Below are 25,403 nucleotides of genomic sequence, written 5' to 3' on the forward strand. Positions count from 1 at the left end.
CACACAAACGAAAAATTGCGAACTAGTAAATTGATGAAAATTAGTAACAGTTGTCTACCATAAGCAGATGATATTAAGAGTGCTCTAAGAAGGTAAAATAAATAAGGGAACAGGCTAGAACAGACCCAGTGTGTCTTCTGTCTGCGCTCTTATTTAAATCGCATTTCCCTAAATTGTCTCAATAATTTTAGTAGTAGTTATAAAGGCAATCCCCACTCAAATGTAAAAAAAGAGGATGGAATAGATTGTTTTTAAAAGAGCTCCACTGGTGTCTCGAACGTTTAGAAACCTAAAAAAGACGACTTATAAGACAATAATCAATTTAATTTAACAGGAACTTTATTTCTTCTTAAAAAAATAGTTTATGAATCTATATCATTTTGATCACAGATGGCATTAAAGTCTTATTGTTGTTTATATGCGGGGTAGTTTGGCTTGTATTCTGGGTATTTAGCTTCACCAGTGTATTGGACGTCAGCAACATATCCAGAATATTCATCAACGGTGTAGGTTACAGTTTGAATTCTACCGTCAGGAAGAGCCACTCTGTATGAACCAACGGTTTTTCCTGATGCGTCTGTGTCTTGTTGGTGTGCATAGTCGTTGTATGAGGGTTCATCTTTTACAGCCCAGGCAAAGTTGTACGGCCTTGGTTCGTATTTGTACTCCTGTTTGGATGCTGGGTATTGCCCTTGAGCAGCAACTATAGCAACGATAGCAGCAAAAATTACGACCTGAAAATGAATGTAATTAGAGCGAATAGCCTGGTAGCTGACAGAGTAGGTCAAAGAGGGGAGTAAAAAATTTAAGTAATTTAGAAATAGAATGAAATGAAAACGTTATAACTGATAGAATTGTATTTATTTCATCATATTGGATTTTTTTTTGTACTAAGCAACAACTTTAGTTTAACAGATGTGAGTTCTTTTTTTTTTTTATATATAACGTTTCTCTATCTTTTTATATTATTTTGGAGTATGTGTTAACTGTCTAATGTAGTTTGTTTGTTTTCTCTTTTTTGTTTTGTTTATAAAGGCTATCGGATGAGAAGCCGAAATACTCTGACTTTCATTTGCATAAATATGAGCCTGTGTTTCGATTTTTACTAAATTAATTAAAAAGATTGCTGGTATTTTTATTTTTATTTTGTTTCATGTTTTCATTTTATTTTGTTTTATTTCACTATTTTAAAACTTTAAGGCGATGTTGAAATAAATAAAAAAATATTATACGCATAATCCAGTCTGTAAATAGGGCGTATCTGAAATATCTCAGGCACAACTAAGGGGTCAAATTAATGTCTTTTGGGACCAAGCTGGAACTTTTAGGACATATTGGGCGAGGGGATCAAATAGATCTTAAATTTTGACCTAGGGGTACCAAGGGGAGCTTGTTCAAGGACAGTAAATGTTTTAAATACGGTTGTATTGGTTTTCAGTGCGAAATATTCTTTTTTTATGTTTATCTGCTTAAAATTCAAGGCAATATAGGCATCTCAATTAAAGTCTCATAACCTATACAAGGGAACTTCAACCGGAAACCAAGATGGTTGCATTGATCTTGATGTTTTGTTTTTACTTTTTACACAGCAAATCAGAACTCTTATCAATAAATGAACTCAAAATGCATTTATTCAAACAAACAAGCAGTTAAAACAAAATAAAAGAGAATAAGATTAATATTAATAAAGTTTTTTGGGAATTCCTTTTAATTAGTTACTAAAAATTGTCGAATAGCCTATCCTTCAAAGATGTTTTTAAGAAAACAAAGGCTGTGTGTGGAATGTTATCTGAATATTTTATATTTTTTGTTAATTTACTTAAGTGTCAGACCTTATCCCTGGAAAAGATGCTCTTATTATTACTTCCAAAAGTGTAAAATGTTTGCTTCTATGCTAAAATATATACCTGTACATGGTGGGTGGCAGGTTGAGTACCCTCCTCTCTTAGAAGAAAGTATGAAGCAAAATCTTGTAGTATAAAAAAAAGACACCCCTCTACCAAAAATTCCCTTTCCAACCAAGGTTTCATTACATCTATATACCCCCATTTCAGTTTTGTTCATTTCTGACTACTGACATTAACTGTATCCTTCGCAATATTCAGGCGAAGAGCTTGGCGGATTTGCGAATTTAACTGCATATATGTGGTTCCCGACAAAACACAAGAACCTCTAAAAAGTCGCTTTCTGATTCTACACAGACACATACACACAAAAACAAAATCTGGAATGATGAAGGTTAACATATGGCAGACGAGAAAGTTTAAAATTAAAGGAGGGCACACAAAATGCTCGTGCCCCAAAACGGCAATTAAAATCTATTTTACATAAATGAAATTGCGTGATTTATAACAGTAGATTCTGTGTCTGTACAAGAAAATGTATCGGAGTTGACGTCGCACATGAAAGATGTAAAATAAGCGCTGGCTCAAAAATAAAAGAAGTAAAGTTGATTAGTAAGGTAGTAAGCTATGCAAACACAGAACCGTTCCTAGAGGGGAGGGGGCAACCAGGGCCGTGGCCTAGGGGGCGCTGTAGCTAAGTATTTGCCTATTTCAATCCTATTGCTCACTTTGATTCGGCCTTTTTTTTATTATATTTGAGTCAGGGGAGGGGCACAGTAATTAATTTTTCCCTGGGTGCCACCAACCCTCTTTGTAATGGCTCTTTGTAATACAATATATTGAAATTTAATTCTAATCCTTTCCATAAAAGATAGATCATCGACAGCAAATTTGGTGTAAGATTTGGCAGATTTAAAGGAAATACTCATCAGACAGGATAACCAGGCCAATTTTTAGCTTTGAATGATAAATGGGTGTTAAAAAGGGCGGAAATTTTAAAACATTGTCTTTTCCGGGCATATAAAAAATGAAATCCAGTAAAATTTGAGTTTTCTTAAGTCTTATGCCCCGCTCCTCCATCCCTAAGACACGATAAAAAAGTTCTTCTTCTTTTTAACAGAACTTGACAAAAACGAGAGCTAAATCTGATCAGGTCATTTTACCATTAAGTTCATTGAGATTTTATGTGTGCTATATAAAAAATATCGGCAATGCTCACCTTCATTGTAATTATTTCTTTTAACTTTTACTCTTTATGAACTGCAATAGACTAAACTCAAACTGATACACTTGACTACTAAAAAATTTCTTTATATATGGCGAAGAAAAATGCAATGGTAAATTAACTAGACCACACCCGCGATTTTTGACCTTAACCGATTGATGAGCATTGGAATTGGGCGTTGGTACGTACGTCTAGTATGTTAACAGACTTTTGCAAACTATCATCTTCACCTTAGGCAAGGGATTTTTTTTTACTTATGATTGATTGTATGTCCATTTTTTTTGGTCAAGATCATAGTAATATCAAAACCAATAATTTGATCTTGACGAATCAATGGGCAAAATATTTCAGTTTGTTGTAGAATATGGTGTCTATGTGGAGTAGAGTGGCATTTGGTTAGTTTGGGAGAATAATAGGGCGAATGATTAGCATTTTGAATGAGGTTTCTAAACAAGTAGGGATAAGGAGTAAGAAACTAGATTTGTTACTCCTTTTATAATGTTTGCGCAAACAGGGTTGCTGGATAAAACTGTCCTGATTTCTGCGCAAATCTTGGTATTTTGATTGTCTGTTGGTATTTTCCTTTTTGCAAAAGTCATATAACAAGTTGAACTTGAAACAAACAGGAATTCCTATTAATGAATAAACTTTTCCTAAAACAAGCAGGGATTCCTAAAACATCAGGAATTGATCTAACTAACACTATGCATATACTATATCATATGGAAGACTATAGGAGAGGCACAAAATAATATTGCGTCTAGTTTTTGGCGTCATGAATCGGTTCATACTTTTTTTGTGTGTGTCTTCATTAATGTTCTGTTAGCCTCTCATTGTGTAATTTTAAAACCGATCGGGAAATACCTATCTTATGTTCATTAACAATACTCCTAAATATTTATTAACAACTTTTCTGGTCCAAATGATGATTTATCTTAGAATAAATGTAAGATGACAGAATATTTTAATAAGGGAATAAGAACAAAATGTTTTAACTAATAAAATTTTTATTTTATTAACATTCAAAATACTTTGAATATTTTAATTATTTAAATAATATATCTTACTCAAGGCTATACAGAGGTAGGTTGTGAAGCGGTTGAAAAGGAAGACACGTTATTTCATTTTCAAAACATGGGCAGTGGTATAGCTACTGTCCAGCTACGTAAGCTACGCTATTTCATTTTTAAAACATGGGCATTGATATAGCTAGGGTATGGCTAGGATATAGCTAGTGGTATAGCTAATAATATACGCGCAAATTATAGTCAAAATTAGCTCAAATTCTAAAATCAGCTTTCAGGAAAAATAAGTTTTTTGGCCCAAAACATTTTTTTACAGTATATTTCCTTTGGTTCAAGGACTTACTCCTGTAAGTTTAAAACTAATCAAAAGTGGACAGATTTTTGGCCTATTTTGGGGCCCAATAACATCCTTCCCCATCCCAATAAAAATATGATGTCTCCTTAGTCAGCCAAGGATCCTTGCAAGTTCAAAGCTATTCGTAAAAAAAGGATTTGGGTCTCATTTTCTGAAAAAGGGACGGATCCCCCAAACTAAAATTATTTTTGTTGTTCTTGTACGCTGTTCCCAGGGACCTAAGCGCTTAAGTTTCGATCCCTTCATAAAAAAAAGTGTTCGCTGGCCCCTTTTTGGCCCTTATTCAGAGGAACCAATATTTGTTCTTCTACATTAGAGTCTTGTCGGCCCAATAAGTTAAAGAAATGAGTTTTGAGGTATTTATAAAAAAACAACAACAAGTTTTTGTCTCTTTCTGAGCCCCATCTTTGGGGGGATCATCCCCAGAATTTTAATTTTACATTAGGTTCCTCTTGGCCCAGGGGCTTGTGGATGCCTGTTTCAAACTGATCAGAATCAACTTGGCTTTGGTATATTATTAAATAAAAAAAACAAGTTTTTTAAACTGAAAGTAAAGAGCGACATTAAAACTTAAAACGAACAGAAATTATTCCGTATATGAAAGGGGCTGTCCCCTCCTCAACGCCTCGCTCTTTACGCTAAAGTTTTTTATTGTTTTAAAAAATAAAGTTGTGAGACAGAGTCAAACTTTAGCGTAAAGAGCGTGGCGTTGAGGAGGGACAGCCCCTTTCATATACGGAATAATTTCTGTTCGTTTTAAGTTTTAATGTCGCTCCTTACTTTCAGTTTAAAAAACTTGTTTTTTTTATTTAATTTCTGATCGTTTTTTAGTTAATGCAGCTTTTATTTGCATAAAAATTTTACTTTTCTTTTGCTAAATGGATGTCTTTACAAATTAACTTACGTAACTAACTTCTATATTCGTATATTTTTCTTCTGGCAAAAAATACAAAGTTGCAGATTTTTGCAGATATGAGCTTGAAACCTATGTAATAGGGTTTTCTGATACGCTGAATCTGACGGTGTGATTTTCATTAAAATTCTTTCACTTGTAGGGGATGTTTCCCCCTCTTTAAAAAATCGAGTAAATTTTCTCAGGCTCGTAGCCTTTGATGAGTAATACTAAACTTAATAAAATTTATATATTTAGGATCAGCATTATAAACACATTCTTTTGATACATTTATTGACATCAAAATTTTGTTTTTAAGAGTTTCGATTACTATTGAGCCGTATCGCTTGTTTTTTTATTGTTTTTTTTTATTACGTATATGTTATTACTTATATGAAGGGGTTCTCCCCTTAGTCAATACCCCGCTCTTTACGTTAAAAGTAAAAAAAAATTTTGATTCACAAACCCCTGAATCACAAAGGCCGTTTAATTAGAATAGATAGCTCTTTTGAAAGCACTAAAAAAAACTGTAGCGTAAAGAGCAAGGTATTGACTTGGGGGAGAATCCCCTCACATACGTTATAATTTCTGTTCGTTTTAAGTTCTAATATTCCTTCTTACATTTCAGTTGAAAAAACTTGTTTTTTTTATTTAACTTCTGATCGTTTCTTAAATAATGCTGGGAAATCCGGCGCCCCCTTCATAGAAATGTCCCTTACCCCAAACAAACATCCGCCACGGCCAGATTCTCCAGAGTACTCCCCGCCTCTAGCCCCCCCCTCCAGAAAAATCCTTCCTGAAAATGGTTGTATACTTCCCAATAACCAATAAATAATGCTGGCAAGTCCGGCGCCCCCTTCATGGCAATTTCCCTTCCCCCATGAAAACTTCCTTCATGGAAAGATCCTTCCCTATAGCCCCCGAACCTCGCCTGCCCCCACCGAACCGCCAACATCAACTCGGAACATGTCTGTCTTCTTACCAATAAACCATGCGAGCAGTTAACATTGAGTAAAGGTCATAATTTTCAGCCCTCCCCCTGGGGACTTTGGGGGATCAAGTCATTCTAAAAGACATTTTTATCATATTTTTGACTATGTTGAACAAACTGGCTATCTCATAATTTTGATCGTGTGACTTTAGGAAAAAAATAAGCGTGCGAGGGGGCCTTGTGGCCCTCCATTTTTTTCGGTAACTTAAAATTGTAAATTTAAATTTTATTTTACTTTAAATTTCCCCCTTCAACTTTTTTCTATTACAACGTGTTAGTTACGATAACACCTGGGTAAAAAAAAAAAAAAAAAACAAACAAACAAACAAATAAACCCGCATCCGTGATCTTTCTTCTGGCAAAAAAATGGAAAATTCCACATTTTTGTAGATAGGAGCTTGAAACCTCTACAGTAGGATTCTCTGATACGCTGAATATGATGGTGTGATTTTCATTAAGGTTCTATAACTTTTAGGGGTCTTTCCCCCTTTTTTCGAAAATCAGCCAAATTTTCTCAGGCGCGTAACTTTTGATGGGTAGCACTAAACTTGATGAAAGTTATATATTTGAAATCAGCATTGAAATCTGATTCTTTTGATATATCTATTGGTATCAAAAACCCGTTTTCTAGAGTTTCGGTTACCATTGAGCCGGGTCGCTCCTTACTTACAGTTCGTTACCACGAACTGTTTGACTGGGCCCTCTAAAACTCCCCCTCCTCCAAACATAAATACGTGCTCACCTTAGTCCAGGCAATTATCCTTGAAAGTTTCAAGACAATCAGAAAAAAAATTGGCCTTTTTTGGGCAATAATTTTGGGCAACAAAGGGGCTCTTGTATCCAAAGTAAAATTTGTCTTGTACATTTTGGTCCACTTGATCAGGAACTTAAGGTTATAAGTTTCATTCAGGAAAAATTTTTGACGCTTTTAGTGCCCCTTTTTAGGCGAAATTTGTATTTTATTTTCCTCGAATCTGGGTTCACTTGGCCCAAGGACTGCCAGATGTAGGTCTCAAGTCAGTCGAAAAAAATTCTGGTCCCAGTTTTTGAGGGTCCGCAACTCCGAATTAATTTTTTTTTTCTGTGCCTGAGGGTTCTCTTGACATATTGGCTTAGGGGTTTAAGTGCCAAACCTTTCCAAGAAAATAAAAGTGTCTCTTTTCGGAGGGAACCATTATTTTTTCTTTTTGTTTGTGCACCGGGGTCGTCCCAACAAAAAATGGTATTGGTCCTTTTTGGGCTCTAGTCAATCGGGAAAAAAATTCTCGTCTCAGCTTTGAGGGTCCGCAACTCCAAACTAATTTTTTCTGTGTCTGAGGGTTCTCGTTTAAGTGCCAAACCTTTCCTAAAAAACAAAAATGTCCCTTTTCGGAGGGAGCTAGTATTTTTTCGTGTTTTTTTTTGTGCGCCGGGGCCCTCATAACCCAAACACTGAAGAATAAAGGTTTCGAGCCGGAGCAAAATAAGTTTTTGGTCCTTTTTGGGCTCCATTTTATTGGAACTGTGTCCCCAAAGTTTTTTTTTAGACTTGTTCTCTTTAGCTCAGAGACAGCTGTAGGTTTTGATAGACAAGTTTTTATTCTGTTTCCCGGCCCCCTAACACGCTCATCCTTCAAAAAAGGTATTTTCGTCCCATTAAGCCAGGCAAAGATTATTTGAAGTTTCAAGCTAATAAAAAAAAAGTTTGCTGGGCCCTTTTGGGCCTCAGAATTTTGGGGCCTGTGCCTTAACTAAAAGAACATTTTTAGCTCACTTGTTGGCCCGAATATCTGGGGAATCATTTTTTTTCTTCAATGGGGTCCTCAGGCCCATTAACACCCTCCCTTTCCCTCCCATGACTGGCTTTTCCCTAAGGATTGGGTAGTCATGGTACCCCATAAGCCATATCTATTAGAGTGTTCGTCAATTTTGAAAACATTGCTCTCTTGAAATTTTGATCTCAGGTCCTAAGGGTTGCCGGGGGAGGTGAGTCGCAAAAAGGCACACGAGAAGAGCTGATCAACGTAATATCACTTTCGACCCTTGAAAAGGCAATAACAATTCAATTTCAATCTAAAGAGCCCTTCCTCCTCCCCCGAAGTTTGTACGAATACTTCTTCAGTATGAAGTGGTCGGGCACATAACAAAGAAAGGATGCAAGGGAGGCACATTGCTCTTTACTATAGTCAGGGGAAGAACGTTCACCCATGAAAATTAAACTGGACTGCTAAAACAGAAAGAGACAAAGTATTCTGCATTATTAGGATTCCCATTTGTAAAATACGAGTTCCAACACTTATCCATTAGTCCCCATCCCCCCACGCCCACTGGGTGGCCTCCTGGAGATGCCATTTTGGGATCTTTCTTATGAGGGAATGTTTAGGTGTTTGCTTATTGGAAGATAACACAAGCAGCCTGTTTTATCCATTATTGAGAGTTAGTTTAATATTTGAACCTTAGTCGTGATGTCCCCCTGGCTCTCTACAAACAGCATTTCTGACTAGAATTGTTGGTTTTGTAAGTGAGCCTATCATTTTAAGTATCCGAATCCGATCCAAGTATTTATCCTTGGAATTTCAATTGTATTGCGCGATATTTTCAAGACTTTTCCCAGTACTTGAGGTGGAATGGCCTTTTTGCAAAAGAAAATGGTAATTTTATTCCTGTGGTAATCAGGTCATTAAATACGGGAGACAAACTAAAGCGTCAATGTTTTTCTTTGTGAAACAATTAGAAGATAATAGCTAAATCATGTCCCGCGAAGTTTCCCACACTTGCCTTTTTTTTCTTTTTTTATTGCGAAATTTTATTATATTAGTGAAATAATTATATAGCAATAAATAATTATCGCCGTTTGTTCCTCTCTCAAAAGGTTCGACGGTGGGGTGTGGTTCTTGGGGGGCTCCCGAAAACCTTTAATGAGATTTTGAAAACTAACATACGAACTATGTCTTCAAAAAAATTATCAATACAAAAACTAAAAAAAATTTGATGGGTCATATCATGCATCTATGCAAAAAATGGGAGGGGGAATTTTTGGAAGCCCCCCAAAAACCACACCCCACCGTCGAATCTTTTTTGTTACCCTAAGATTAATACATGTTTGATTCTTTTTGTGTGACGAAATGCATTCGGATGAGGTGTATAAACCCGCAGTATACACCAGTTTGGTACGCACAATACACAAAGGCATTTTTTATGTCTGAATTTCCAGCCTAGTCTGTCTTGCCAAGCTGAACCTTGTTAAGTTTTTACATCAGTAAAAAATGTGATAGCCAATCACTGGGTTTCAAAGTGATAATTGAGAAGATAGTATTAGTGTAAAAACTGAGAAACCTAATAAGTTTAGTCAATTCAAATTACAGATATAAATTTTAGCTAAGCTTTAATTATAATAGAAAGTAATTTGTGAGAAGTAACAATTACAAAATCTATAGTAAAAAGAGGGGAAAAAAATGAAATTACTACCAACATAGACCGATTTGTTCTTGTAAAAAAGGATTTACAAAGGGAAAGAACAGATAATAGTGAAAGAATAAACTTTTAAAGGGTTATACCATTATATGTTTTAGCACCATGAGAAACACCAAGGAACCCACATAGCATCCACATAAGAAATTAGATGCAGATAAAATTGCATATATTGGTAATAGTATATTATTAGTAATCTAAATCTCTTCTGATTTTATGATTGCCATTTTATTTTCTTCCGAGTGCAAACTAGAAAAGATTCTTGACTCCTTTTGCCGATGTCGATTTCCTATTCGGCTTGTTTGACACTGTTGAAGCGAACTTTTTCTGTTGATCATTTGTTTCCCTTTGTCACAACTGTGCGTAGCCCATCCGGTGAAAAACGCTACACGATTTGAAATTAGTTAGCTATAACTTATCATGGCTAAGAATTCTAGAAAGTACTGATATTTTTCCCGATAAAAATGTCTAGTTACGCATGCTTCCTGATGGAGTGTGTGTTTATTTTTGCATATTTTTTTTTTTTTTAGTTTTTTTTTTCAAAATAGAAAAAAGCTTAAAATTAAAAAGCTAGCTTTATAGATTTTCAGTGATGTTCAGCATCCCCAGAACAATATCAATTTAGACTATTATTTTTATTAAATAAATTAATTTAAAAAACCTTTTCCACAAAACAAGTTTTTCAAAGAAAAGTAAAGAGCTCCATTAAGCCAAAATTGAGCAGAAGTAGAGTCAAATAATCTTCCAAACGTAAAACTACCACAAATCACTATCAATAAGTAAATGAAACTCAAAACGAACAGAGATTACAAAAAATAACCGAGTCAAACTCAAAAGGAGCAAAAATTAACATGAGTAGGGCTTGATAACATACATGCCTTCTCAAGACCAGAACATAATTTGCGCTTTGCTGAAAGAACAAAAGATCAAAAAATGACCGTGGATTGTCAGTTTTATTGGCATATACTGATATTTATTCTTTAAAGTTTTATATTTAAAGTTTGATATTCATTCCTTAAAGTTTTGAAATTTTTTATTTATGAAAGTAAAAAAGTGAAAACATTTAAACGTATTTTGTTTTCATTAAAGCGCAGTTATGTTGAATTTGATGCACTAGAACATTTGATATCCAAGCCAATGAGCCCACTCCGAAATTTATACGACATCCCTTTCCATAAGAAGCTTATATGCCCTTTGGGCATAAGTTACAACCCTTGCACTGAGGGCTGTGGGGAGGGGTGGTGTCATCCTCAAAGACATAATTTCCAGACCTTTCCAGGGGGAGGGGGTTGGTTGCCCTCCAAATACTTTCGACTATAAGAAAGGGCACAAGCCCTTTCAATTTTTAATCGAATGAGCTCTTTTTGAAGTTTCTACGACAACTCCTTCGATACGAAGTGCCCTGGTCTAAAACAAACAAACGAACAAATAAAAATAAATAAATAATACATTGTGCCCACATCGCTCTTTACTTATTTGCAGATCTTGGATTTTTTTTTCTTCCAAATACCGAATATTTTATTTTTAGCATTATTTTTGGAGCAGATAAATTCCCTATTAAGTAATTATATTTTTGTATTTCTAATGGACATTAGAGGTTGCCCGATAGTCTTAACTCGTTTGGGGGAAGATGACAGCCTATTTAAGGGAGAAGTATTTTTTTTTCTTTTGTACTCTACATATACTTACAACAGACACAAACGTGGGTGGGGGCAATGGGGTGGTGGCCTGACCTCTTGATTGATCATGCTATTATGCAGCAACATTGCCTACCCCACTCTCTAAGTAATTCCTAAGTATATGCCCAGTAAAACTAAATATGGTTGTACAATTTTTTAGGTCCAAGATGTTCAAAAAATTTTGTTTATTTTAAAATTGGGTAATGACAGATAGGTTTTACATGCTAAATTATGTCTTCTCACGTTGACGGCGTAGATTGCTTTGTTGCTAGATTTCTTTGAATATATTATGAAATTGCATCCAGTATGTATCCAAGATTTGGGTTTGAAGGCGGGGGGGGCAAAAAACTTAAAAAAATGTATAAAAAAGAATTATAGGTATTTTGTTACATTTTACGAGTTGGACAAAAATTGGGGGGGATTCAAACACAGTACCCCCTCTGGCCTTGAATTTTCTTTATGTATTTTCAATGTTTCAACTACTGAGTATATTTTCAGTTGTTCTATTTCAGTTTTGCATCAAGCTGCTCCGTTTCAAGCAATGGGCTCAATATCGATTGTTTTTGTAAGCCAGAATATACTGGACCTTATTGCGAAGCATGTTCACCAGGATACTTTGGGCAGCCAATGGTTGCAGGTAAGTTAGTTGTGATAACTTAAAGGTTTTTTTTCGTATGAATCCAACTATCGTCACTAGTGATGTTCTGTTTAGCGTGGCAAAAGAGCATTCTCATACATTTTCTCGATCAGTAATAAACTCACATAAGAACACGATTTCATGGTATAAGGCCGTTATTTTAGTCTACACAGTTTCCTTGTATTAATATATCCCAACTTTCAGGCAATCAGTGTATTATAATCAATTATACATGTCTTCAACCAGCTTTTGGTTTGTTGATTAGTTTTACCAATGTTACTGATGCTGCTATCTAGATAAAAATTTATTGGGGATTTAAAGAGTTAAGGGTGCTTGAATAGGTTTGAAAATTAATGTTAGAAGACTAAGTTGTTTAGACTAGGAATAAATGAGCGTCAAGAGCTGATGTTAAGTAACGAGAAAATCGATCAAGGGGATAGCTTATCTTACCTGGGTAGTAATAATTATGAAGATGGTGGATGCAGTGGAGATCTAAAAAGTAAAATAGCCATGACGCAGGGTGCTTTTTTAAAATTTCAACTTTTTTTTAAAGAAAAAGATGATGATTTTTCGAAGTATCGTTAGTACATTGGAAGCCATGGTAACGATTGTGGTCTGAATGCGGCTCTGAGCTTGAGCATAATTTCAGCATTTTATATGAGAAGGGGGCGAGGGAGTTTGGGATTTTCTTCAGGAGAAAGGGTAGTTTTCGGGGGCCTTCCCCCAGAAAACTTGAAAAACATAAGCCTAAACTTATTTAAGCTGTCTGAAAACTTATTTCGGGGAATTATTTTATAATGCATACCGAACTACTAACAACTCACCGCAGCACCAAGCTGCCTAAGGCCAACACAGCTACGCACGCTCCTCCTCCAACCCAATATATTCGAAGCCCCTCTCTGTAAAATCTCCAAAGAAGTTCTTATTTTCCTGACATCTTTCTTTTTTACGTCTTTACAACACAACCATGAACAACTTGCTTTTCATCCGGCCCTTGACAATTGAACGAAAAGAAAAATTTTCAACAATCTTTCATCATTCATCTACAGAACGTGCCCTAACCATCTCAACCTTTTTCTCATTATAGCCATAGAAAGCGGGATTGAGCCACGCTGTTCGTACAGCCTATTGTTTTAAATATGGTTAGTCAGCCGGGTACCCAGAACAATCCGTTGGAAATTTCCCTGGAAAATATCTAGCAAATTCTCATCTGCTTTTCGGAGCGCCCATGATTCAGAACCATATTTGACCACTGTCATCACTGTAGTTTCCAATTTTCTAATCTTGGTTTGCAGACTTATCTTCCTTTTCTTCCAAACTTTTTTTTTACTGTGAAAAAACACCCTGAGCCTGGGATATTCTACTTTTAATTTTTTCACTGGTTCTGCCGTTTTTATTAATAATACTGCAAAGGTAAGTGAAGATGCCTACCTGATGGATATTTTCATTGCCCAACATCCCCTTTTCATCTTCACTTATTTCAAGCCTTAGCGACTTATTCTGCTTAACATTAATTTTCAAACCTATTCTACCACCCTTAATTCGCAAAACCTCTAAAAGTTCATTCATTTTGCTCACACTTTCATCTAGGATGCTTAAATAATCAGCATAATTCAAGTCCAGGAAAGTTTTTTCTCCCTATTTGATTCCGTGTTCTCCCATTGCCTTTCCTGTGCTCCTTAAGATAATGTCCATCAAAATGATTTATATAAAGAAGGATAGAACACAACCCTGCTTAACTCCCGATTTAATACGAAACCAGCTGTTAACCTCATTTCCTACCTTAACCGCAACTGTATTATGCTCGTACATAGCACTAATCACTTTAGTGTATTTGTCTGGTATACCATACAAGGATTAGTCCTTCGCTAAAGCTATTCTATCAACAGAATTAAACGCTTGCTCATAATCTATACAGCTGAGGACAAAAGGTGTTTGACAACTCAGGCACTTCTCAATTATTAACCTATGAGTGAAAATCTGGTCGACACATCCTCTACCCTTTCTAAAACCGCACTGTTCGTCCCTTATAACTTTGTCTACAGCATCTCTCAGTTTGAAAACTATCATATTACGAAGCAATTTGCTACCTACAGAGACCAGGCTAATGCCTCGATAATTACCACACTCACTCTTATCACCGTTCTTATACAGTAGTTTAACGAGAGTTTTCCTAAAATTGCTAGGTACTTCCCCTTTTTCAAAAATCTTATTCCTAATCTTCAGTAACTTATTTCTAACCTCAGAGCCACCATATTTAAGAAACTCATTTACCACACTATCAGAAACTTGGGCCTTATTATTTTTTTTATTCTTTGAGTACTGTCGCTAATTCTTCCTTCACGTTCAAGGTATCACAAACTTTTCCATTTTGCTCTATATCTTTTACTGCAACTCCAAATCGGTTTAGCACATGCTCAAAATGTTCTGTCCACCACCTCTCTTTAATTCTTTCCTTATCAATGATTGAGGCTCCGTTCCTATCTATAATTCTGAACTAAAAATAAAATAAATAAAATATTGTCTAGGACCCCTGGGTCGATACGATCACCCCTGGGAAAAAGGAAAAAAAAGGCAAATAAACACGCATCCGTGATCTTTCTTCTGGCAAAAAATACCAAATTCCACATTTTTGCAGACAGGAACTTGAAACCTCTACACTAAGGTTCTCTGATATGCTGAAACTGATGGCGTGATTTTCATTAAGATTCTATGACTTTTAGGGGTGTTTTTCCCTTTTTTACAATTAAAAATAAGAAGATTGCAACAACATTACAATATACTTTATTGGTTTTCTAAATGTCCCTGCAGAAGTGAGCTTTTGTTGCTAGATTAATGTTGGGCTCCCAAAATTTGTTAGTAAATTGAAGCAAACTCTCGCTGCATAAAATATGAGGGAGCACATCATACCTTACTTGAGACTCTGGGAAAAAAATAATATAGTAAGAGCGACTCGTCTCAATAGTAACATAAACTCTAAAAACGGAATTTTAATATCAATAGATACATCAAATATACATCTATTATATAAATGTTATATATATATATATATATATATATATATATATATATATATATATATAATATATATATATATATATATATATATATATATATATATATATATATATATATATATATATATATATATATATATATATATATATATATATATATATATATATATATATGTTCTTATATATGTATATAGAACAGATGTGACTCAAGGTATTGGTAAAGGGTCTTATTAATGACGTTTTCATAAACTTTACCTGCGCAGGACAGGAGACTTATTGGACAATATGATCCTACATTAGTAAGGTCAGACCCTGCCTTTGGAACAGGGACCACAAGAGCAGTTTTCCAGGCTTTCGGGAATAATCCCGCTGCAAAGCATTTTCTATAGAGAGAGGCGAGTGGACCAGCAAGTTTAGGGGCACATTTTTTAAGGATGAGATTGGGAATCTTGCCAGATCCTGAAGCTTTGGTCATATCCAGCTGGCTTAGCGTTCTGAGCACCTTCCTAATAGTTATGTTAACGCTGGTGATTTTTTGCATCTGTTCGTTGCGGAAAGGGCGCAGGGGAGACTCCGTCCTCTTCAAGTTGGGAGACCTTTGAAAGGGCTTGTGCAAGAGCATCTGCCTTTTGCTGGCCTGACTGGATAATCGTTCCTTCAACATGAAGCGAGGGAATTGATGTTGATTTAGATGACGGTAGGGCTTCTTTGCCGACCCTACACCAACTTTGCAGGGGCACTTTTCAGTTTGTCTACAAAATTGTGCTTGTAATGGGCTTTAGCTTGACGTACAACTTTAACAGACTCGTTTCGAGTGCTAATAAAAGCAGCCCGGTCCTCGTCGGATTCAGTTGGACGTCATTTCTTGTGAGCCTTCTTTCTGGCCCTTATTGCCTTATTCTACAACCAGCATTGAACCATGGATTATCTCGAGATGAGACTTACTGTTTTTGATGGGACGAATTGCTCAATAACCTTTGCAATCGCTTTTTCGTAAAGTACCGCTGCTTTATATGGGACTTCTTTTAAAAATTTACTCCTCGCCTTTGCCGATAAGACGTTTCGCAGACCATCCCAGTCTGAGCGGTGATACTGCCTGATGATCCGCTCGTGCTTTACAGGTGGAGGTATTTTGAGATTTCCACGAGTTACAATTGCCACATAAAATAGAATTACATACAATACAGAATACCTTTATGTAATTTCTTAACATTGGACATGATCGTCTGTTACTACGTTGCTAGCTACCGCTGCAACCCAGATGATCTGATCTGTTCTCGGTCTCATCTGATCTGTTATCGGTCTGATCTGTTCTTTGTTTGACGTGAAATTACAAACAGGAAAAAGCCCATGGCTTTTTCTTAATTGGAACAGTAAGAGACGACCTGGCTACAACCTACGATTATGACGTCATTGATCAATCTTTAATATGAAATATGCAGTTTTTCGTAGAAAATTTGATTATATTTTAAAAATAATTTGTTTTAATTACAAAAGTTTTTTAACCTCATAAATTTTCTTTAAAATGAGCCATTGAACAACACTCTATGATGTTCCAGTGCCGAGCTATCTGTGGGAAAGAATTAAAAAGAAAAAAAAGACACCGTTTAGGCAGAATGCTGTAGTAGTTGCCACTGTTCTTGATTTTCAAGCCAATGTATTTTCCTTGCTTGGCAAAAAACACAAAATTCCACATTTTTGCAGATAGGAGCTTGAAACCTCTACAGTAATGTTCTCTGCTATGCTGAATCTTATGGTGTGATTTTCATTAGGATTTCATGACTCTTAGGGGGTGTTTTACCCTTCTTTTTTGAAAATAAGACAAATTTTCTCAGGCTCGTAAATTTTGATTGATACAAGTAAACTTGTTGAAACTTATATATTTAAAATTAGCATAAAAATACAATTCTTTTGATATATCTATTGATATTAAAATTCCATTTTTTAGAGTTTCGGTTACTATTGAGACGAGTCGCACTTACTATACAGTTCGTTACCACGAACTATTTGATCTTGACTAATAATGTACCGTATCAATTCTTTATGTATCAAAACTAAAATAAAATAATTTTACGTCATATATGGTTATAAGTACACAATCGGGGTTAGATATTACGTCACGTCACTTATTACTTCATAAATGGTTGTGATTGTTTAAAAATAGCGCTGCCTAAGTAAAGAACGATCTGGGCACAATGTGTTGTTTTTTGGTTCTCCATACCCGAGCACTTCGTATCGAAGGAGTTGTCGTAGAAACTTCGAAAAGGGCTCATTCAATTGGAAATTGGAGTGGCTCGTGCCCTTTTTAATAGTCGAAAGTGATTGGAGGGCAACTAGCCCCCCTCCCGACGCCCATCATTCCCCCAAACAGATCCAATCAAAATTTAGAGATAGCCATTTTGTTCAGCGTAGCTAATTTCCAGATAGAAAATATGTTTTTGAGGAGGACACTCCCCCACAAACCTTAGGGCAAGGGTTTTAAGTTATATCCTGGGGGCATATAATGTTTTTATAGAAGGTGTTGTCGTAGAAACTTCAAAACAGGCTCATTCGATTGAAAATTCAAAGGGCTAGTACCCTTTTTAATAGTCGAAAGTCATTGTCCCCCCCCGCCCATCATTCCCCCAAATACATCAAATCAAAATTTTGAGATAGCCATTTTGTTCAGCGTAGTTGATTTCCAGATAGAAAATATGTTTTTGAGGAGGACACTCCCCCACAACCCTCAGGGAAAGAGTTTTAAGTTATGCCCTGGGGGCATATAAGGTTTTTATAGAAGGTGTTGTCGTAGAAACTTCAAAAGAGGCTCATTCGATTGGAAATTCAAAGCGCTAGTACACTTTTTAATAGTCGAGTGATTGGAGGGCAACTAGCCCCCCACCCCCCACACCCATCATTCCCCCAAACACATCCAATCCAAATTTTGATATAGCCATTTTGTTCAACGTAATTGATTTGCAGATAGAAAATACATTTTTTAGGAAGACACTCCCCCAAAGACCCTGAGGCAAGAATTTTAAGTTATGCCCCGGGGGCATATAAGGTTTTTATAGAAGGCGTTATCGTAGAAACTCCAAAACAGGCTCATTCGATTGGAAGTTCAAAGGGCTAGTACCATTTTTAATAGTCGAAAGTGATTTGAGGGCAACTAACCCCCCTCTCACGCCTACGTTTTCCCCAAACACATCCAATCAAAATTTTTAGATAGCCATTTTATTCAATGTAGTTGAAAGTTTTGGAAATTAGGTCTTTAAGGATGATAACCCCTCCCCCCACAGCCCTCAGGGCAAGGGTTGTAAGTTATGCCCTAGGGGCATATATAGTTTTTATTGAAAGCGTTGTCGTAGAAACTTCAAAAGGGCTGACTCAATTGGAAATTGAAAGGGCCAGTGCCTTATTTAATAGTTGAAAGTGATTGGATAGCGACTAACGCCCTCTCACGCCCATCATTTTCACAAACACATCGAATTAAAATTATGAGATATCCATTTTGTTCAACGTAGTTGAAGGTTCTGGAAATTAGGTCTTTTAGGATGATAATCCCCTCAGAGCCCTCAGAGCAAGGGTTGTAAGTTATTCCCTGTGGCATATAAAGTTTTTATTGAAAGCGTTGTCGTATATACTTTAAAAGAGCTCATTCAATTGGAAATTGAAAGGGCTAGTGTCTTTTTTAATATTTGAAAGTGATTGGATATCAACTAACGCCCCTCTCATGCCCATCATTTTCCAAAACACATTCAATCAAAATTTTGAGATATCCATTTTGTTCAACATAGTTTAATGTTCTGGAAATTAGTTCTTTTAGGATGATAATCCCTTCAGAGCTCTCAGTGCAAGGGTTGTAAGTTATGTCCTGGGGGCATATACGGTTTGTATAGACAGTTGTTGTATAAATCATAGGCAGCGCGATCGAGCTGCCTAAGTAAAGAACGGTGACTATCGAGAATAAGACAAGAAACAGGAACCAAGAAATTAGGAGGGCACTCTCCCACAGCCTTTAGTGAATGGAGTTTAAGTAACGCCATTGAGGTATGTAAGGGCAAAGTTGACCCACTGTATTATTTATTAAGTTTTTCCTTTCGAAAAGAGACGTTCATATCAATGTAGTTGTCAAAGAAACTTCGAAAAGGGATCATTCAATTGGAAATTGGAGTGGCTTGTGCCCTTTTTAATAGTCGAAAGTGAATGAAAGGTAACTAACACCCCTTTTATAGCTACCAGTTCCCAAAGCACATCCAATAAAAACTTTAATATTGACATTTTTTCGGCTTAGAAGATTTCCGGATAGGAATTTTATTTTTAAGTACTGTCCCCCTTAGGGCAAGAGTTGTAATCTATGCCTAGGGAGTATGTATGCTTTTTTATAGAAGGCTTTGGCATAGAAACTTTAAAAAAGGCTCATTCGATTGGAAATTCAAAGGGCTAGTGTCCTTTTAAATAGTCGAAAAGTGATTAGAGGGCAACTAACCCGCCTCTAACGCCCACCTTTTCCCCAAACACATCTAATCAAAACTTTGAGATAGCCATTTTATTCAACGTAGTTTTAAGCTCTGGAAATTAGGTCTTTGAGAATTACAACCCCATCCCCCCACAGCCTTCAGGGCCAGGGTTGTAAATTATGCCCAGGGGGCAAGGTTTTTATATAACGCGTTGTCGTAGAAACTTCAAAAAGAACAGAACAAATTTGCACTTTACTGAAAAAATATAAATCTTTTTACTTTCATAATTTTAATAAACCAAAAAATATTAACATTTTGATTACTAAATATCATTATATGTGTATTAAACTGACAATGCACATTCATTTGTATTTTTTCAGTAAAGTGCAAATTATGTTCTGGCCTTGGGAAGGCATAGGGGTTTTGCGCCCAACTTATGTTAATTTCTGCTCGTTTTGAGTTTGACTCGGTTAATTATTGTAATTTCTGTTCGTCTTGGGTTTCATTTATTTATTGATGCTGATTTGTGGTAGTTTCACGCTTGGTAGATTATTTGATTTAATTTTTTTTTTCATTTTTTGTTTAATGGAAAAACTTATTTTGTGGAAAAAGTTTTTTTAATTAATCTTTGAAAAGACTACAGTATGAAAAGACACCAAAAATGCGGTTTTTTGTAAAAAGTGATTCTATCTTTAATTTTTTTTTTATTAAGAAAGCCACTAGAACTTTTAATTTCTGTTCAAATAAGCCCTCTCGCAAAATTCTAGGGCCTCTGGGTCGATACGATCACTCCTGGTAAAAAAAAGGAAAACAAATAAACACGCATCCGTGATCTTTCTTCTGGCAAAAAAAATACAAAACTTCACATTTTTGCAGATAGGAGCTTGAAACCTCTATTGATATTAAAATTTAGTTTTTTAGAGTTTCGGTTACTATTGAGACGAGTCGCTTTTGCTATACAGGTCGTTACCACGAACTGTTTGATAAAACAATAAAAGGCGTTATAGTAAGATTATTTGATGACATCACTTCCAATAATGACATGTACCGAGATACGAGTGCTAGTTCACGTCGCCTTAACAGTTAAATTCTCATACGGTTTATCATTAAAATACTTCTTGTACCCCTCCTCTCTTCTACCAAGCTTAAAGCTTTTCTGCTAATGTTTCTAGCTGCATTTCGAGCTCTGAACCACAAGACACCATCTGATGCTTCGCAAACTATGTTACTGTAATTACTTCATCCGTATTCCATATGTAATCTTCCATATCCATCCATATGCAAGTCAGTAAAAAACGTACCGGAAGTATCAATTTAGCCAGAAGTATCAATAGTAGAATCAGAAATAGCACAAAATATAAAAAGTAGCTGCATGAACTAGGTGTCTCTGTTAAAACTGGATCTACTTTGACTGCATAATTTTCGGCTTCTTCTTTTAAGTTTTTGTCATTTTGCTCTTTTGTATGTTCAATTGTTTCTATTTGTTTTGGTTCAGTTTCTTTTTTGTCTGATACGGGCTTAGTATCTTCTCTTTTAGTGCTATTCCGCTCTTTTGCAGATTCTTCCCTCTGCTGCTCGAGTCTAGTTTTCACCATATCTACTGTAGGCTCATTATTTTTTGCTTGTTCTTTCATTTTGTTGTCGTTTGGGTGTCTTTTATACATATCATTGGAAAAGAACCTTCCACCAGAAGCAGGTTCATGAGGCTTAGATTTAGGATGAGTCGGAAGACCTAGAAGACTCTTTATTTCAACAATAACTGGAGCAAAAAGGGCAACTTGGCCCTCATTATAATAGGCCTTGGTGCAGCTCAGGGCTTCATCTGAAATTAAGGCATCAACCTCCTCTGAAATCTCCTCAGCAGAAAGTGTTGGTACTGAGTTAATACATGTAGGTTTGATTCCACTTGAGGTAACTACGCCAGAATCTTTTGAGTAGGTATTTTCCTCTTTTGATTTGTTAATCGTCATTAGGATGAAATTTGAAATTGAAGTGTTAATTTGACATCTTTTAGGATCAAGTATCAAAAACCTATCAAAAATCAAAACTATTTTTAAAAATTTCAGGCATTTTTTTAGTTTTAATTACAAAATCAAAGTTACTCCTGAGACACCATAAATATTTTTGCAATTTACATAATAACTTTAGCGATACAGTTATTATCTTTCAACTATATAGTTGCAGTTCACCAATCAGATTTTTTGTTAAAACTCTAAATTAATTACTATATTTTATGTAACTGTATATAAATACGTTTTATTATGTTAAAAATACTATTTTGATCTTCAGATGCAAGATGATGTTTATACCATTTACTATTACAGTTTTGTACAAATATGCAGTTTTTCGTAAAATATCGATTCTATTTACTATGTGCAGTGTTTGGTTTTTTACTAGGTTTCAGCTATATCCGATGACACTAGCATATGCACCATTTATAAATGAACTGTATCGATCCCTTATGTAAATTTTCACTTTCATCCTGGTTAAACTATGTACATTAGCGATTAAAATTTACTTATTAAAGTAAATTAATAAAGTTATAGAAGTATTATTGTCTGTATCCACCTTGCGATGATAAGTGGATAAAGCTGCTCTAAATCATAATCGAAAGTTGGTAGGTTCAATCCCACGTGTCGCAAGGAAAAAAACTGTGCTTCTTTTTAATTATTAAGGAAGAAGAGTATCGACCATAAATTGCAATTTCTAAATAGACAAGTTTTACCCTGAGCCAATAATAACAGCATTGAACTAAATTGGTTCTAATATGTTTGATAGAAGTGCTCCTTGAACGCCCAGTACGTTGCAGCCAGCCAACTTATCAGAACAGCTCATTGTGAGCATTGTTTTGTCACCAGTTTTCAAAGTTTTTAAATCTGGCCGGTACAGTTGACCTTTTTCCATGTGAATACTATGGGCTATGTTCGTCCTGTACTAGGTTGAAGCTACCGCTGCATCCATGATAAGTTGTTTTCCCTGTTTTCGAAAACAAGGAACCTAAATTCCCCTAAATGGGTTTTCAACCATAGTTCGTCTTATTGTCTATTTTGATCCGACGGCATTTTTGAGGAGTTTTAGGCTGTTTTTCCATGTTCCTATAAAATAAAAAAAAATAAACTTTTACCATTCAAATTAACGGAAATAGCAGTTGCCCTTCAAAAACTGGAGTCGCTTGTAATGGTGATTCTTTATAATTTAATGGGTTTTTTAGACGTGTTTTTAAATTGTCTGCTACTACGGGCTAGACTTTGTTCTTTACTAGGTTGCAGCAGCTACTGCAATGGTGATGACGATAATAAGGCTAAATAAAGTACTTAGGAGACACGTCATTCCTATTTGGTTAAAGGAAATTGATGTGGCTAAAAACTTTTTGTAATTAAAACAAATTATTTTAAAATAGAATCAATTTTCTTACAAAAAACTGCATATGTCATGTTAAAGATTGATCAATGACGTCATAATCTTAGGTTGTAGCCAGGTCGTTTCTTACTATTCCAATTAATAAAAAGCCGTAGGCTTTTTCCTGTTTGTAATTTCACATTAAACAAAGAACATCTATATTAGAGAACAACCAGCTTAAGTTCATCACATTTTTTGTATTTCTGTCAGTTTTGTATATAAAGTGAATATAAACACATTGAAAAGGTTACTTTAACAGAGTTACAACATTTACAACATTTAACAGAGTTTGTTCTTTACTAGTTTTCAGCCATCTCTGCAGTCATGATTCCGATAAAACATTTCAGTTAAAATGGGCTAGAGGTCGGTCTTTTCTATAACTTTTTCAGGAGGGCTGATAAAGAATACATACAAAACCGTTTCATTTTAAATAAATCCAAAGATAAATTAAAGACAATGAACTATTTCGATCCTTTATGTATTCCAATAGTGTACTTTGTTTTTCGATTTGATATTATTTTTAGGAGTTAAGGGTTATTATATTTCTTAGTATAGGACGTAAACGTCTCTTACTAGGGTGCTCACTACCGCTGCAACATGGATTTCAGTTACTACAGGCTAGAGTTCGTTGTTTACTATAAAAATATTTTTTTTTCTCATTTTTTACGGCAAGTCACCCACTACGTCATATATGATTATGTTTGTCGAAAAATAAACGTGCATAAATATTCCATTCATTTATTATGTCATATATAGATATACAATAAAAATTAATCCCTTTGTATATTTTCAACAAGTTGTAAACAGTTACTTTATCAATGTGATTATAATAACTTTATATTCGTTCTTTATTATAATTAATTAAAAAAACTTTTTCCACAAAATAAGTTTTTCAAAGAAAAGTAAAGAACTCCATTAAACAAAAAATTAGCAAAAATAAAATCAAATAATCTACCAAGCTCAAAACTACCAAAAATCAGGATCGATAAATAAATGAAACCCAAAACGAACAGAAATTACAATAAATAAGCGAGTCAAACCGAGTCAATTAACATAAGTTGGGTGCAAAATCCCTATGCCTTCCCAAGGCCAAAACAAAATTTGCCCTTTACTGAAAAAATACAAATGTTTTTACTTTTGTAACTTTAATAAATCAAATAATTTTAACATTTTGATTACTAAATATCAGTATATGTATATTAAACTGACAATGCACATTCATTTGTATTTTGTCAGTAAAGTGCAAATTTTGTTCTGGCCTTGAGAAGGCATAGGGGTTTTGCGCCAACTTATATTAATTTCTGCTCGTTTTGAGTTTGACTCGGTTATTTATTGTAATTTCTGTTCGTTTTGGGTTTCATTTATGTATCGATGCTGATTTGTGGTAGTTTCGAGCTTGGTAGATTATTTGATTTTATTTTTGCTCCTTTTTTGTTTAATGGAGTTCTTTACTTTTCTTTGAAAAACTTATTTTGTGGAAAGTTTTTTTTTTAAATTCATTTCTATTTGTTTTGTATTGACACAGTCTTTTCAGGGGAAAAAGTTTGAACATAATACCCTCAACCGTTCTTGGGATACTGGTGAGATGCCTTATTGGGAATTAGCAATATCACAATGTGTTTTTATTTAATCTTAAGGCAACATTTAGTTTTTAAACATAATGGGCAAATGGGAGGGTGGGTGTGGGAGGGGGATTAGTTGTCCTCCAATCACTTTGGACTATTAAAAAGGGCATCAGCCCTATTTATTTTCAATTGAATGAGCTCCTTTCGAAGTTCCCACGACAACTCCTTCGATACGAAGTGCCCTGGTCTAAACAACAACAACAACAAAAAATATTACTAATCACTTTCGACTATTAAAAAGGGCACTTAGCCCTTTGAATTCCAAATTGAATGAGCTCTTTTCTGAAGTTTCTACGACAACGCCTTCTATAAAACCTTATATGCCCCCAGGGCATAACTTAAGATCCTTGCCCTGAGGGCTGTGGGGGAGTATCCTCCTCAAAAACATATTTTCTATCTAGAAATCAACTACGCTTAACAAAATGGCTATCTCAAATTTTTGATTGGATGTTTTTGGGGGAATGATGGGCGTGGGGGGGGCTAGTTGCCCTCCAATCACTTTTGACTATTAAAAAGGGCACTAGCCCTTTGAATTTCCATACGAATGAGCCTTTTTTAAAGTTTCTACGACAACGCTTTTTATAAAAACCTTATATGCCCCCAGGGCATAACTTAAAACCCTTACTTGCCCTAAGGGTTTTTGGGGGGAGTGTCCTTCTCAAAAACATATTTTCTATCAGGAAATCAACTAGCCTACGCTAAACAAAATGGCTATCTCAAAATTTTGATTAGATGTATTTGGGTGAAAGGAGGGCTAGTTGCCCTCCAATCACATTCGACTATTAAAAAGGGCACTAACCCTTTGAATTTCAAATCATATGAGCC

General features: G+C 35.3%; 2 protein-coding genes across 2 annotated transcripts in view; one reads left to right on the plus strand and one right to left on the minus strand.

Moving 5' to 3' along the window:
• The window catches only part of LanA (laminin subunit alpha), a 217,498-nt gene that overhangs the window by 108,897 nt on the left and 83,198 nt on the right, over window positions 1-25,403 (plus strand). The window contains exon 24 of the mRNA XM_089095354.1: window positions 11,974-12,098. Within this exon, the coding sequence (XP_088951480.1) occupies window positions 11,974-12,098 (125 nt within the window). The remainder of the gene's footprint in view (window positions 1-11,973; window positions 12,099-25,403) is intronic.
• On the minus strand, window positions 322-3,134 carry LOC148947676 (pro-resilin-like). The gene is made up of 2 exons (XM_089095355.1): window positions 3,064-3,134; window positions 322-734 (listed from the first exon to the last, which is right to left on the minus strand). Exons 1-2 carry the CDS (start codon window positions 3,067-3,069, stop codon window positions 405-407), a joined length of 336 nt encoding a protein of 111 aa, XP_088951481.1. The 5' UTR covers window positions 3,070-3,134; the 3' UTR covers window positions 322-404.

Source organism: Artemia sp. Qi Xiang Cuo, chromosome 10 (assembly GCF_049724085.1).
Source record: "Artemia sp. Qi Xiang Cuo chromosome 10, ASM4972408v1, whole genome shotgun sequence".
In the NCBI taxonomy this organism is placed as follows: Eukaryota; Metazoa; Arthropoda; class Branchiopoda; order Anostraca; family Artemiidae; genus Artemia; species Artemia sp. Qi Xiang Cuo.